The 15,000-nt window shown below is 49.3% G+C and overlaps 1 protein-coding gene across 1 annotated transcript in view; it reads right to left on the bottom strand.

Annotated features, from left to right (window-relative positions):
- LOC307085868 (ephrin type-A receptor 3-like) overlaps positions 1 to 15,000 on the bottom strand; it is a gene marked incomplete at both ends in the record, with an annotated part of 88,578 nt that overhangs the window by 32,362 nt on the left and 41,216 nt on the right. Inside the window, 5 exons of the mRNA XM_079750769.1 lie at positions 551 to 659; positions 3,243 to 3,405; positions 4,800 to 4,912; positions 8,355 to 8,690; positions 12,101 to 12,256. Of these exons, the coding sequence (XP_079606895.1) occupies positions 551 to 659; positions 3,243 to 3,405; positions 4,800 to 4,912; positions 8,355 to 8,690; positions 12,101 to 12,256 (877 nt within the window). The remainder of the gene's footprint in view (positions 1 to 550; positions 660 to 3,242; positions 3,406 to 4,799; positions 4,913 to 8,354; positions 8,691 to 12,100; positions 12,257 to 15,000) is intronic.

Here is a 15,000-nt window from a genome sequence, read left to right as displayed (position 1 = left end):
ACAGCTGTCTGAGCGTCAGAAGCTCTGATCACAGAGAGGCTATTGACCGAAACACGCACATCATGCACAGGCACATACACATAGACAGCAGACGGGCATAGGTTCAGGCACACACGCGTCCATATACACACAGGCACACACACATCCATGAACACACACAAACATGCACAAACACAGACACACATATATCCCAGCAAAACAATATGGCTGTGGTGTGGCATACACCATACACACACAGCCACACAAACATCCATACACACACACACACACAACATTGATACACACAGGCATGCACGCATCCATATACACACAGGCATACACACACACACACAGAAACATCCACACACAGAAGGCCTGGTTACACCTGCCGTAACCACAACCACCGAGAGAAGGAAATAAATAGAAAAGGTGATTGAAAAAATAAAGCTATATTGGATATAAATTTTGCAATTGATATATTTTTCAATTGAAAGTGTACACACACACACACACACACACACACACACTCACAGACACAGGTCTGCAGAGGTGTGATGTTGAAGGGTCTTACCTTCCGCTGACCACAAAGCAGGCCACCAGGAAGATGAGCAGGACAACGCCCCCGGCGATGGACACGGCCAGGATGGTGGACTGGTTGGGATCTCCGATGGCGAACACGTCTGCAGAGAGGAGACACACACATCGGCATTAGCACCAGGCTTTAGCATCAGCATGAGCATCAGGAAATAATTATATGTCAAATATAAAAAACTATCTCTATATGAATATATATATATATGTTGCGGGGCCTGGCAGTTTAAGATTAATGAAAGAGAAATAGAGAAATTGTAACAGAGAAGGAGGGATAAATGGAAAAAGAGAGGCGGAGGGAAAAATAATAATAGAGAGGTGGAGCTAAAAGAAGACTGTTAGAGAATACTGAACGGTAGATGGAGGGAGAGGGGGAGACAGGGATAGAGAGTGGGAGGGAGGGAGAGAGCTGTAAGGGATGGATTCAGACATAAAGACAGAGCAAGTGAAGAGAGGGGGAAACAGAGAGAGAGGGAGAGGAGTAGAGAAGGATGGAGTGAGAGAGCGAGAGAGAGAGACAGAGACAGAGACAGAGAGAAAGAGGAGGAGAGAGGGATGGAGTGAGAGAGAGAGAGAGAGAGAGAGAGAGAGAGAGACAGAGAGAGAGAGAAGGAGAGAGGAATGGGATGGGAGAGAGAGGAGGAGAGAGGGAGTAAGACGGACAGAGAGGACTGAGAGTGAGGGGATGGACAGAGAGGACTGAGAGTGAGGGGATGGACAGAGAGTCTGACACCACGGTGGCGGCTGGCCTGAATCCTAAGTGGCCTAGCCGGGCAACATGAGAGCCCAGTTGGCCCAGTTGTGCCCCGTCCAAATGGACGTGTTAACATTCCGCCGCCGCTGAGAAACTTTCTGCAAAGACACATCGATTTGCACGCCACACACCAATCGAGCCATTACTCAAAACAAATGCCCTATTTATCTAGCTTAGCTAAGCACGGGCAACGCATGGATTTCTGTGTGTGCGTGCGTATGTGCGTACTTGTGTGTGCGTGTGCTTGTGTCTGTGTCTGTGTCTGAGTGTGTTTGTGTGTGTGTGTGTGTGTGTGTGTGTGTGTGTGTGTGTGTGTGTGTGTGTGTGTGTGTGTGTGTGTGTGTGTGTGTGTGTGTGCGTGTGTGTGTGTGTGTGTTTGAGAGTGTGGTGTGTGTGTTGCGTGCGTGTGTAAGTGTAGGTGTGCTTGCGTGCGTGTGGGTGTGCATGCGTGCATGTGTGGGTGTGTGTGTGTGTGTGCATGTGTGTGAGAGAGATTGGGTGGGTTGTGTGTGGGCTGGATGGCCGTCCTCGGGAGCGAGTGCCCAGAGGCCACCAGAGATAAGCATTGATCACAGATTACATTTGCTGGCACACACGTAGCGCTAGCCCCCTAGCTCGATCGATGAGGCTGATCCGATCTGATAACCTTGATATTATTACTCTTAGGTCAACCCCGCCACACTGTTGGGAATCGCCCCTCGGCCGTATCCCTCATTACACCAACAAATGTGTGTATGTGACACCAGGGAAACAATGATATAGCATTGATCTGCTAAAGGTACGATTACCGGTTACAGTGGAGGCATTTTTGTCTTTACTGGATATTGTTTTTTATTTTTTGGCTGTTTTCCCTACTCGGCATAGACCGCCATTAGAATGTGTATTTAAAAGCTTTTATTGACTTGAGTGATGATGAGGGTAATGTCTGGCCGCTATAGGCAGCCATGCTAATGTAGCGCTTTGGCGGGACTCGTGTCCATCAGCTGATTTACAACCGCCAGTCTGCAATCAATATTCATTTAAAAGCGCACATAATGGCAACGGCGCAACATAAAAGCCTTAAGCCCCATCATAAAGACATCATGAAAGTGAGGAATTTGAAAAACGAAAAGCAAGATAAGGTGAGGAGGAGCGGGGGAATGAAACCGCCGGAAAAAGCGGCCGGGCAGATGTTCACTTTTAGTTGACTTTTTTCTCTATCTTATTCCCTGAGAAGCAGTTTGTAGAAAGTGAATCAAAACGGCGCAGGCGGCTTGCTGGCAGACCCCGTCGGTTGGGTCCGCGTCCGCGTTTACCTCCATTTAGCTCCCCGCTCGTTTGGAATTGACAACATTTCGATCGCTTTGGGTAGACTAATTATGATCCTAATTTCGTAGCAAATGTCCCCCTCCAGTCAGCGATGGGGTCGATAAGAGCCGCTGTCAAACCTGATCCATATCTCAGCTCCTTCAAACTGACTTGGCAAATCTCCGTGCCAGATTAGCTCAGAGATGGTGATCTGGCCCCTCTCCCCGTGCCCACCACCACCTCTGGACTTGAAATAGGGAATCAGATAACGCAGGCGCAGAGGGGTAGGCTCAGGAGAGAAACATTTCCTCTTTTATTATTAATTTAAAACATGACGGATGGGAAAGGATTGTTTAATTACCTTGTGAGCACGGATCCACTTAAACAAATTGTTATTATAAAAACCTGTGGAACCTGACCTTCTTGGTACTTCTAATTCATTCCCTTTGAGGCTGATTCCTTTAACTGTCAATGAGTTTTATGTATTTATATTTCTAAAAAAATGTTTGGATTAACTTTTATGCAATGAATTGTGCTATCTATGAAGGCCAGCATGGTCTCAGAATATGTGTTATGTTAATGGGCTGTTTGAATAAAGTTAAATCAAATGCAGTATTTCAGTTTTATTCACCTTCGTGGCTGGTCTCCAGCTCGATCTCGCCGCCGTAGCTGCCGTAGCCGCCGTCGGTGCGCGCTCGTACCCGGAACACGTAGGTGGTCCCGGGTTTGAGCCCCTCCACCGTCATCATGTTGGAGCGCGTCTTCAGCACGGTGTAGTTCTGCTCCCGCTGGTTCTGAGAGGTGAAGGAGGAAGAAGGTGTCAGAGAGGATATATTGGAACCCCACGGGGTGGGAACAGCCATGTGTTGGGTGGCTAAACCCACTGAGGAGCTAACCATACGCAACACCTCGCAGCGATCTGGGTGGGATTCTGGTATCAGACATATCATACGCGCTCTTCTTCAGCCCACTTCCCTCTCTCCCTCTCAACTCACCTGTCTACTACGGCTGGCAAATGTATGAAAACACGAAAACCAGGTCATACGACTTGAGTCACCACTGGGTGGGAGTGAGATAGGATCAGGGGAGCGCACAGAGACAGAGGTCTGTATCATCACGGTGACGGAGTAGAAAAGCCCACTCCACTTCACCACAGCAGAGCAAATAGCGCGTCGTTCTCAAGGCCATAGATTCAAGTCCCTCGGGAAGCTCCAAATTAGTTGTTCATTTTTTATTAAATTCTTTGTTTGCTGGGGATAAAGCAATAAAGCGTTATATCAATGCGTCCGCATTGATATGAATGCGTCTGTCGAGGGCCGGGTTCAACGGTTTCCTCGCTGCTGCCCTGTGTGAGCCCGTGTGTCGGCGCGGCGGCGTGCACGTACGCCCGCGCGCGTCCTTGCAGGTTGAATGAGGAATCAGCCGTGAGTGTTTGAGTGGCAGTAAGCGGATTCCCCCCCCCGCAGTGGCTCTGATACTTCACCTAATGGAAAGCCGCTCTACCACGCGGATTAACACGATTTCACTGCGAAGGCGTGCCCACACCAACACACACGGAGTACACACACACACACACACACACAAAAGTTTGCGCACCCACACACACACACATAAACAGACCCACACGCACACAAACACACACAAGAAAATACGCACACACAGACATACACACACACACACACACACATACACACACACACACACACGTATACAGACACAAACACACACATATTGACAAGCTTAACTTCGCCACCATGTCTCGACAGATGTGTAACTAATTGGCTTGATGTGAGAAGCAGGCAGTGAGACAGGTGTAAAGATGGACAGGGAGGTTGTGTTGTGTGTTTGTGTGTATGTGTGTGACAGAGAGAAGGTCAGCGGAGTTAAGGCGTAAAGATAAACAGATCATTCTTAATTTGCCCGAGGCATCTGTCAATAAACATGAAAAGAACCCGTGCAAAAAATAATTGTCTGTTATGAATTTTTTAAAGTATTTTATAGCAGTTCATAAAATATTAGGGTTTCACTTTACTTCTCCATTCATTTAACAGTTAAATTAATTTAAATTGAGGTCCAACTAGGGTGTAGATTTTATGTGTGCGTGCGTGCGTGCGTGCGTGCGTGCGTGCGTGCGTGCGTGCGTGCGTGCGTGCGTGCGTGCGTGTGCGTGTGTGTGTGTGATCCTCACCTTCTCGTAATAGATGACCTCATACTCAACAATGACCCCATTGGGTCGGTCCGGACCCTGCCAGGCCAGGGTGACGCTATCCCGACTTCTCCTCTCCTTCAGCACCACGCTCACTGTACACACACACACACACACACACACACATAAGATAAAAGATAAAAGAGGCACCATGTAGCCAACATAGTCTATATACTGTATGTATTCATTAACATGGAGATAGAGGTGGATATCTGATGTACAGAAGTGTATGTATGGAGGGAAGGAGGGGGAGCTTTGTTGAGTGTGAGGGTGTTGGGGTAGAGGGGGAGTCATGTAGAGATGACTGTAAGGGGGAGAGAGAGGGAGAGTCATGAAGAGATGACTGTAAGGGGGGAGAGAGAGGGAGAGTCATGTAGAGATGACTGTAAGGGGGGAGAGAGAGGGAGAGTCATGAAGAGATGACTGTAAGGGGGAGAGAGAGGGAGTTATGTAGAGATGACTGTAAGGGGGGAGAGAGAGGAGGAGTCATGTAGAGATGACTGTAAGGGGGGAGAGAGAGGGGGAGTCATGAAGAGATGACTGTAAGGGGGGAGAGAGAGGGAGAGTCATGAAGAGATGACTGTAAGGGGGAGAGAGAGGGGGAGTCATGTAGAGATGACTGTAAGGGGGAGAGAGAGGGAGAGTCATGAAGAGATGACTGTAAGGGGGGAGAGAGAGGGAGTGATGTAGAGATGACTGTAAGGGGGGAGAGAGAGGAGGAGTCATGTAGAGATGACTGTAAGGGGGGAGAGAGAGGGAGAGTCATGTAGAGATGACTGTAAGGGGGGAGAGAGAGGGAGAGTCATGAAGAGATGACTGTAAGGGGGAGAGAGAGGGAGTTATGTAGAGATGACTGTAAGGGGGGAGAGAGAGGGGGAGTTATGTAGAGATGGGTGTAAGGGGGGAGAGAGAGGGAGAGTCATGAAGAGATGACTGTAAGGGGGGAGAGAGAGGGAGTGATGTAGAGATGACTGTAAGGGGGAGAGAGAGGGAGTGATGTAGAGATGACTGTAAGGGGGGAGAGAGAGGGAGAGTCATGAAGAGATGACTGTAAGGGGGGAGAGAGAGGGAGTTATGTAGAGATGACTGTAAGGGGGGAGAGAGAGGGGGAGTTATGTAGAGATGGGTGTAAGGGGGGAGAGAGAGGGGGAGTCATGTAGAGATGACTGTAAGGGGGAGAGAGAGGGGGAGTTATGTAGAGATGGGTGTAAGGGGGGAGAGAGAGGGGGAGTCATGTAGAGATGGGTGTAAGGGGGGAGAGAGAGGGGGAGTCATGTAGAGATGACTGTAAGGGGGGAGAGAGAGGGGGGGTCATGTAGAGATGGGTGTAAGGGGGAGAGAGAGGGGGAGTCATGTAGAGATGACTGTAAGGGGGGAGAGAGAGGGGGAGTCATGTAGAGATGACTGTAAGGGGGGAGAGAGAGGGGGAGTCATGTAGAGATGACTGTAAGGGGGGAGAGAGAGGGGGAGTCATGTAGAGATGACTGTAAGGGGGGAGAGAGAGGGAGAGTCATGAAGAGATGACTGTAAGGGGGGAGAGAGAGGGAGAGTCATGTAGAGATGACTGTAAGGGGGAGAGAGAGGGGGAGTCATGTAGAGATGACTGTAAGGGGGGAGAGAGAGGGAGAGTCATGAAGAGATGACTGTAAGGGGGGAGAGAGAGGGGGAGTCATGTAGAGATGGGTGTAAGGGGGGAGAGAGAGGGGGAGTCATGTAGAGATGGGTGTAAGGGGGGAGAGAGAGGGGGAGTCATGTAGAGATGACTGTAAGGGGGGAGAGAGAGGGGGAGTCATGTAGAGATGACTGTAAGGGGGGAGAGAGAGGGGGAGTCATGTAGAGATGACTGTAAGGGGGGAGAGAGAGGGGGAGTCATGTAGAGATGACTGTAAGGGGGAGAGAGAGGGGGGAGTCATGTAGAGATGACTGTAAGGGGGGAGAGAGAGGGGGAGTCATGTAGAGATGACTGTAAGGGGGGAGAGAGAGGGGGGAGTCATGTAGAGATGACTGTAAGGGGGGAGAGAGAGGGGGGAGTCATGTAGAGAACGGTGTAATGGGGACGAGAGCGTGAGAGACAGAAAGAGACAGAAATATGGATAGACAAAGACAGAAGTAGGTAAAATGCACAAATATGTATCCGTGCACTTACACAAGCACTCACACAGAAAGACACACGCACAACGCACACACACAATTCCATCTTTCTGTCTCTCTCTCTGTCTCTCTCTCTCTCTCTCTCTCTCTCTCTCTCTCTCTCTCTCTCTCTCTCTCTCTCTCCCTCTCTGTCTCTCCCTCTAAAAGAAATGAAACACAGTGTGTGTGTGTGTGTGTGTGTGTGTGTGTGTGTGTGTGTGTGTGTGTGTGTGTGTGTGTGTGTGTGTGTTTGTGTGTGAGAGTGTGAGAGTTGGGACACGGGGATACAGGATGAAGGATGGTGAAGGTGTTAGGTTCTAATGAGCGATGTGCATGTGCTTCATCCTGTCATCTGGCCTAATGAGGCTCAACCCGGGCAGGGTGAAGGTTGTGTGTGGGTGTGTGTGATAATAACATCATGAGACCACATGCATATTCTATGTGTGATTGTGTGTCTGTGTGTGAGTGTGTGTGCAAATTTGTGTGTGAGCTTTGGTGTGTGAATGTGAGTTTTCATGTGTGTGAGTTGATGCAAGCGTATGTGTGTGTATGTGTATGTGTGTGTGTGTGTGTGTATGTGTGTGTGTGTGTGTGTGTGTGTGTGTGTGTGTGTGTGTGTGTGTGTGTGTATGTGTGTCTGGACGCGTTAGGAGGGCATGTCATGGGCTCCCCAGACTCTACAGAATGGGTCACAGCTTTGAGCATGGGCTGTCGGGACAAGGAGAGAGAAACCCCCAGTAGAAGAGGGCGAGAGAGAGGGAGAGAGAGAGAGAGAGAGAGAGAGAGAGAGAGAGAGAGAGAGTAAGGGGTGACATGTAGGGTCCTTAATGAGGTTAACAACCTCCTTTCAGGCCCCTCACCTCCATCTGTACACACAAACACACACCCACACAAAAACACACACTCAAACATGCACACACACACACACACACATATACACACACACATGTAGACACATCCACAAACACACTGACATACGCTGATACAAATCAAATTCAGACACAAACACCCACGTCAATGGACATCATTAACAGCCACAAAAGCACACTCTCAAGTGCATTCACAAAAGTATACATATACATATCAGACACACGCGCACATGCACATAAACACACAACATACACAAACAACCACATTTCATATTTAAATTAATCATCTGCAGCATTGGTTTCAGACACTTTTTTTCAGACTTTTGGGTCACGTGTGTAATGTGATACAGAAGCAACATGTTCATCATCACGAAGTAGTCTATGTAGAAATACTGCATCGAGGCAGCACAAAATCACCATTAAATGTGATCTGGGGTCCATTTTGTTTTTCATACCCACAACAAGATTATTCCTGACAATATTCACTCTCTTTTTGGAATCCCTTTTTCTAAATGTGTCGACGTTTCCCCGCTCTCACCTGTCTGCGAGGTGGTGACGTTGACCTCCACGGTGCCCCGGGGAGCGGCGCTGAGGTCGGACACGCCGCTCTGGCTCTCCACGGTGAAGCTGTAGTTGGAGTCCGGCTGCAGATTGCTCACCAGCACGACGGTGGCCGACAGGCCAAACTGCCTCGGCACAAAATGGACATTGCTGCCGCACGGCACGCACTTCCTGGTGTCGCCGGTGCACTTCTGACAGTGGACGCTGTAGGTGACGTCCCCGCGGCCGCCCGTGTCTCGCGGCGGCGACCACTCAAGGGTCACGCACGTCTCGTTCACCGTGGAGATGGCGTTCTCAGGGGCCGACGGAGGACCTGAGGGAAGACAGGGTTGGACGGCGGTACTTTTTGGTTAATTGATTATTGAGTTAATATACAGCAAAAAGTAGATTTCTATTACATCTTCTTGTCTATTACAAACAGTGTTTTAGTTATTAATGTATAATCATATTTCGTGACAGCTTATAATCATGATCATTTAAATATTTACAAATGGTCAGTATTAATATGCAAGAATATCATTACATTTCATCTAAAATTTGCAGTTATATACTTTACAATTAGTTAATTAGATTGAGATAGTGATTTATTCAAAGCCGTCTAAAATAAAAATGCATGTTCCATTACTGAGAAAATTAATTGAAGTTTCCATTAAGGCTTTTTCAATGGACTAATTCCATAACCTGGGTCTAATTGAAAATGAATAATTGACCTTAGCAAGCTGTGGTAGACCTAGCATGCAGAGACAAATGGTGAACGACCGAATACCTTACAAAACCAGGGAGGATGGTGATTAAAAATATGGTTGGAACTATGTATGAGAGAAAATCATTAGGCAATTACAATTGAATTGCACCTTTTGATATAACTCATACGGCCGATCCTAGAAGCATATGAGAATAATCGTCTGGATTCATGAAAATCTGAGAGCTATGTATTAAAGGAGATTTTCATTCGCACCTCTATCAGGACTTGGAATTGCTTACCTTTTGATTAAAAAGATCTCACACCAAACCGTGTGCGTGTGGAGAGTAAAGTGCTGGGGAGAAGTGCCTGACTAGCTAAAGCACCAGATGTGGCGTAATTACTCGGGTGGAGGAATACATCAACATGACGTACATTTGGAGAGCAATTTGTCCGGCCATTAATATTAGATTTTGCCACACTGTGAAACATATTCATTAACACGTTCACAGTGTAGGTTGAATCGTTTCTTCCAAAGAGCAGAAACAAAGGTCTTGTTATAAAAGTTGTGATGAAATAGTGCCACTCAGTTTGGTTTTCCTCTGAAACTAGGGACACATTTCACGATTCCTATCCGTACTGTTACATCCACCCGTGGTCACTTCAACCGAAAGGTGCCAACCTTGTTCTCCGAGCTCTGTCCAAGGGTCAATTAACTACATGTTACAGTACTTGGAATTTACGCAACACTAATTATGATTTAATGCTTTGACTCGCTTCGGATGAAAGTGTAGACGTCTAAATCGAAACATAAAATATGAAATATGAAATGAAAATATGTAGAAAGGAACATATAATCATTGCTGACATAACAACTGTCAACACGAATGAATTCAAGACTATAATGTGTCAGTTATATAAGTTCTTTACTTATTCAAATAAATCTACAGCCAATAATCTGTTATGTCCAAATTCCTTTGTTCTGAGCTGTGAGGCTGCTTGCATGTGCACACACACGAAATCACACGCACGCATTTACATGTGTGTGCGCCCCACAGAGTGCTCACACACACTATTCAGCACAGCTGATGGACATCCATTCAGCCTGATGACAGCTCATCAGCTCCTGTCCTGAGCACTGAGGCCCCTGCTGGGGGGGGAGGAGGCCCTAACCGAGCCTGGGACTTTCCTGATTAGCCTACTCAGCACTGAGCCTCTCTTAAAAGGGAGAAATGGGGGGAGGGGGTTGAGAGGGGAGAGGCTGTATCGGCCCCCGAGGGTATAATTGAGGCTGTCCATCATAAATCTGCTGATAGAGGTGTGATTGTCTGGTGCCAGATTATTGAATTCATATCCCCCCCCACCCCCCCCCCCCCATCCAACCCCGACACTCATTTCAACAGCTCTGTTGTTCTGACCATATAATACCACTTTTCGCTCATACCACCTCTATCTGTGCCTTTATCTCCCTGCCTTTCCTTCTCTCATTTGTACAGCCCTCCCTCCCTCCCTCCCTCCCTCCCCCCCACACACCCATCAACCTCCTCTCAGTGCTCCTCCCTCTCCCCCCCCCCTACCCATTCCAGGGGTGGGGGCCTCCATTTAGCAGAGCAACGCGTAAGTGACAAGATTGAGTGGCCCCAACGTGCACGTCCTCCCCCTCCATGCACCTGTGTGTGTGTGTGTGTGCGCGCGCGCGTGTGTGTGTGTGTGTTGCATCTGCACAAGCCATTGTTCATTTCCAGCTGATATCACCTGCCACATCTCACCTGCTGCAGGGATTAATGAGTGTAATCTGCCGTAACCTGATAATGGCTTTCAGGATCTGGTAAATATATTGTGTGTGTGGGTGCGCGTGGGTGCATGTGTGTGTGTGCATGGGGTTGAATTTGGATTTCTATGCGGTGTCTATCTAAGTTGCTATCTATGTGCCCACTCCGCCCTCCTTCTCCCCCCCTCCTCTACATCCCCCCTCCCCCCTCTCCCAGCCCCTTCTCTCTGTCTCCATCCATCTCCATCTTTCTATTTCCGCTGCCACTGTGTCATGGAGGGGGAATTTTGGTCCTAATGCCTCGTTGTCTTTCTTTTGTGCGTTTCCCTATCTATGTCCCCTCTATCTGTGTCTGTGTGTGTGTGTGTGTGTGTGTATGTGTGTGTGTGTGTGTGGATGTGTGTGTGTGTGTGTGTGTGGGGGAGACAGAGAGAAAGTTATATAGGGTGAGAGAGAGAAAGAGTGAATGTGTGTGTGTGAATGTGTGTGAATGTGTGTCGGAGTGTGTGTGCGTGTGTGTCTGTGCGAGTGTGTGGGAGTGTATGTGTGTCTGTGTGTGTGTGAGTGTGTGTGTCTGTGCGTGTGTGTGAGAGGGAGGGAGAGGGGCAGGAAGGGAGATAGTATGTGTGATTAACACAGAAATAGCTTGAGCTCTCTGCTGCCAAAGTATCACCGGTATCTTTGCACTCATCTGGCCCATCAGGGCTTATAACCACACACAGAGCCATGGCCTGATGTGTGTTTTATGTGTGTTTCTACAGAGCTCTGAAACCCAATACGGGTATAAGAGCAACATGGAAGAATTGAGTAAAAATAGAGGGAATAAATCTACATGGAAATAGGTATACTGTACTGGATGGTTGGACAGAAGACAGGGGCGCGTGAATGGATGGATTACATAGATGATCACTTGCAAGGGATTGATGAATGGAATCTGACAGCAGCTGCCCGTCACACTTCTAAGGAAAGGACTTAACTGACAAATAACGTCTATTCCAATAACGCAGAGTAAAATGATTAATTGCACACATTCGGCGTACAGATAAGTGCCAAAAAAAAGTGTACTGATGAGATATAAACAATCATGTTAAAATGTTTAGCCGTGGGTGGTTTTGGCTGTGTGTTGGCATGTGTGTTTGTACTTTTGTGAGTGCCTTCCCAAGCGTGAGTGTGCGCATGTGTGTGTGATTGTGTATGTGTGTGTGCGTGTGTCTGTATCTGTGTGCGTGCGTGTGCGTGTGTGTGTTGCGGTTTGTCCTTCTGTACTCACGGGTGCAGGCCATGGAGCGCGGGTCGGTCTCGGCGCGGTGGAAGCCCTTCTCGCACACACACTCGGACGACTGCTCCTGGTGGGACGAGCTGTGGGGGGGGCACTTGGTGCAGTAGGCGTCCGTGGCCAGGGCCTTGTACGTACCGGCTCTGCACGCTGTGGAGAACAACACACACACACACACACACACACACACACCGGGTCAGAGACAGGGGGGTCACCGGGGGGTCAGACATGCTGTCGTACTGCGTCCCACCAGGCCCGCATGCAGAGCCATGATGAGGGACGACAGGACACCGCGGTAGGGGGCCACCCCCCGGCCGCAGGAAGGGGGCCACAGAACATTTGAACCCAGAACACAAAGCGTTTTCCTCTCATTCCTGAGGCTACGGCTGACCAGCTCAATATCCTGGAGTATCACCACATTTAGTAAACACACAATTCTTTTTTTTTTATATTTGAAGGGCGGACCAAACAGAACACACAGCAAGAAAAACAAAAGGTAAAGGGCAGGATGACTCGCGGGCCGAGCGTATCCGGGTTCGAACCCCGACGTCGGCGGCCCGCTCTGCCATTCAAAAGGACCGCTCCTGAATTCAAATCGCGTCGGATAAAAGCCCCCACCCGGCGACGCCCTCGTAGACACGGCGCAGCGTGAATCTATCCGGGGAAGGGGGGTCGGCGAGCAGGGGCTTCACACCAACAGGTTGACACGCCGGGGCCCCTGTACACCCCCGCAGGAGAACAACAAACGCGAGCAGGGCTGATGTGATGTGTTATGACAGCAGGGGGCTACGACAGATCCCATTACATCAGGGCGGGGGGAGCACGGGCCGCCCGTACACCCGGGGTCGCCGTGTATACACGAGCGGAGCAGCATTAGTTCAACTGTCGCCTCTCTTATATAAGGGCTTTAGCTCCGTGGGCGATGGGGGGGGGGTGGGGGGGAGATAAAATACACAAGTGGAGCCGTGGTGGATGTCAAAATAATGCAATATGGCCCCGACCGCTGCATGTGGCTGCTGAGGTGACTGCAAATGAGTCCTTACGGGAGGGCTGGGTGTGTGAGCTATGTGAGCGTGTGTGTGTCTGTCTGTGCATGTGTGTGTGTGTGTGTGTGTGTGTGTGCGTGTGTGCGTGTGTGTTGGGGGAGGGGGAGGGAGACGGAATGCGGGTCTTCTTGACAGGAGCAGTGTGCACAGCAAAGGAAAAATAATGTTCTTTTTTTCCTTTTTTCCATTTTTGTGATATTGCACAGTGGGATGAAATTCCCGTCTCCTTCTGTGCCAAATCAGAATATAGATTACGCTTGTATTTATTTATAAATTCAAGGGGCTGGAGTACCCAGCACTGGCGTCTCTCCCATGGCGCTAAACGGGCCTTGGACTGGGAAAGAAATCAGGGAGGAGGGAAAATGAGGGTGTCCAAAATGTAAATTCATTAGATGCTGTGTGGGCATGTGTGTGAGGTGAGCGTATGTGTATCCCTTTGTGTGTGTGTGTGTGTGTGTGTGTGTGTCTATGTGTGTGTGTGTGTGTGTGTGTGTGCGTGTGTATCCCTGTGTGTGTGTGTGTGTGTGTGGTGTGCTTCTGTGTGCCGAGGCATGTGTATATGTGTGTGTGTTCAAGACAGATCAATTGTAAGATGTATTAGCCCTGCTGATTGCGTGTTCAAACGGCGAGCGTGTGTATTAAGTGTGCACAGAATGCCTATAGGCTAAAGGTGTGCGTGTATGGGTGTGTCATAGTGTGCGTGTGTGTGTGTGTGTGTGACCGCTGATTGCTTACGGTGGTGGTGGTGAAGGTCGCCGATTTAATCAAGATACACGTCACACGCTCAAAAAGCGGCCGTAAATTCCCTCCCACCCAAACCTGTCCTTCACAGACACACACACATAAACCCCCACACACACATACAGACACACCACAGACACACACAAACATAGATCCACACAATCCACCCAGGCAAACACACACAGACATGCAATCAGGCGAGTCGGGGGAAGTGGCCCAGGAGAAGCTCTCCGTCAGCGGGGGGGGGGGGGGGGGGGGAGGTATCCCACCTGGATGGAACACTCTCACACAACACAGTATTTTTAGGCAAATCATTCATCATGAGGGTGCAGAGTCCACTAGTCCAATCCCCTGAGGACGCCCCGGAACACGGGAGAACAACGGTGCTCTGGAGGGATGGAGGGAGAGGGGGAGAGGAGGAGGGTGTGTGGGGGGAGAGGGGGAGAGGGGGAGAGGGGGAGAGGAGGAGGGTGTGTGGGGGGGAGAGAGGGGAATGGGGGGAGTGCACTGGAAAGTAAATGAAGGAGAGTGAAGGTGAAAAAAAACTATTCTCAAAGGCTTCCTATTCCATTCCAAGTGTGATTAGGTGTGTGTGTGTGTATGTGTGTGTGTTTGTTTTTGTGTGTCCGTGTTTGTGTGTTTGACTACGTGTGTGTGTGTGTGTGTTTTTGCGCGCATGTATGTGTGGGTGTGTGTGTGTGTGTGTGTGCAATGTTAGCTGTTGGCTAGCCGTGGCTGGGTTTTGGATGGAGATGGCGAAAGGGATGGCGGCGGGGAGGGAGGGCGGGAGGAGGGTCAAACTGTTTTGTTTTTTCTCCGGGGGTCTTTCATTGTGAGCGGCCCAGCTCCGAGGCACCGTCCAAGCCACCGGGCACAAAGGACCCGGACAGGGAGCCAGGCCTGGCGGCCGCACAGCTGCCTGTGCTCAATAAACCCTCCCAAGCCCGCCTGTATGGAGTTGGAAAGCATACCCTTGCTTGCTCCACACAAGCCTCTCCTATTCCGCCTGCTACCTCATGTTGCCTCTGTTTTCTATTACCTCCTCACTTTTGCAACTCTAACTTTACTTCTCCCTCTCTCTCTACCCCTCTCCCCCTCTGTCTCTCT

Source organism: Pollachius pollachius (assembly GCF_949987615.1).
Source record: "Pollachius pollachius genome assembly, chromosome: 14".
Taxonomy (NCBI): domain Eukaryota; kingdom Metazoa; phylum Chordata; class Actinopteri; order Gadiformes; family Gadidae; genus Pollachius; species Pollachius pollachius.
This window is presented reverse-complemented; position numbering and strand designations above follow the sequence as displayed.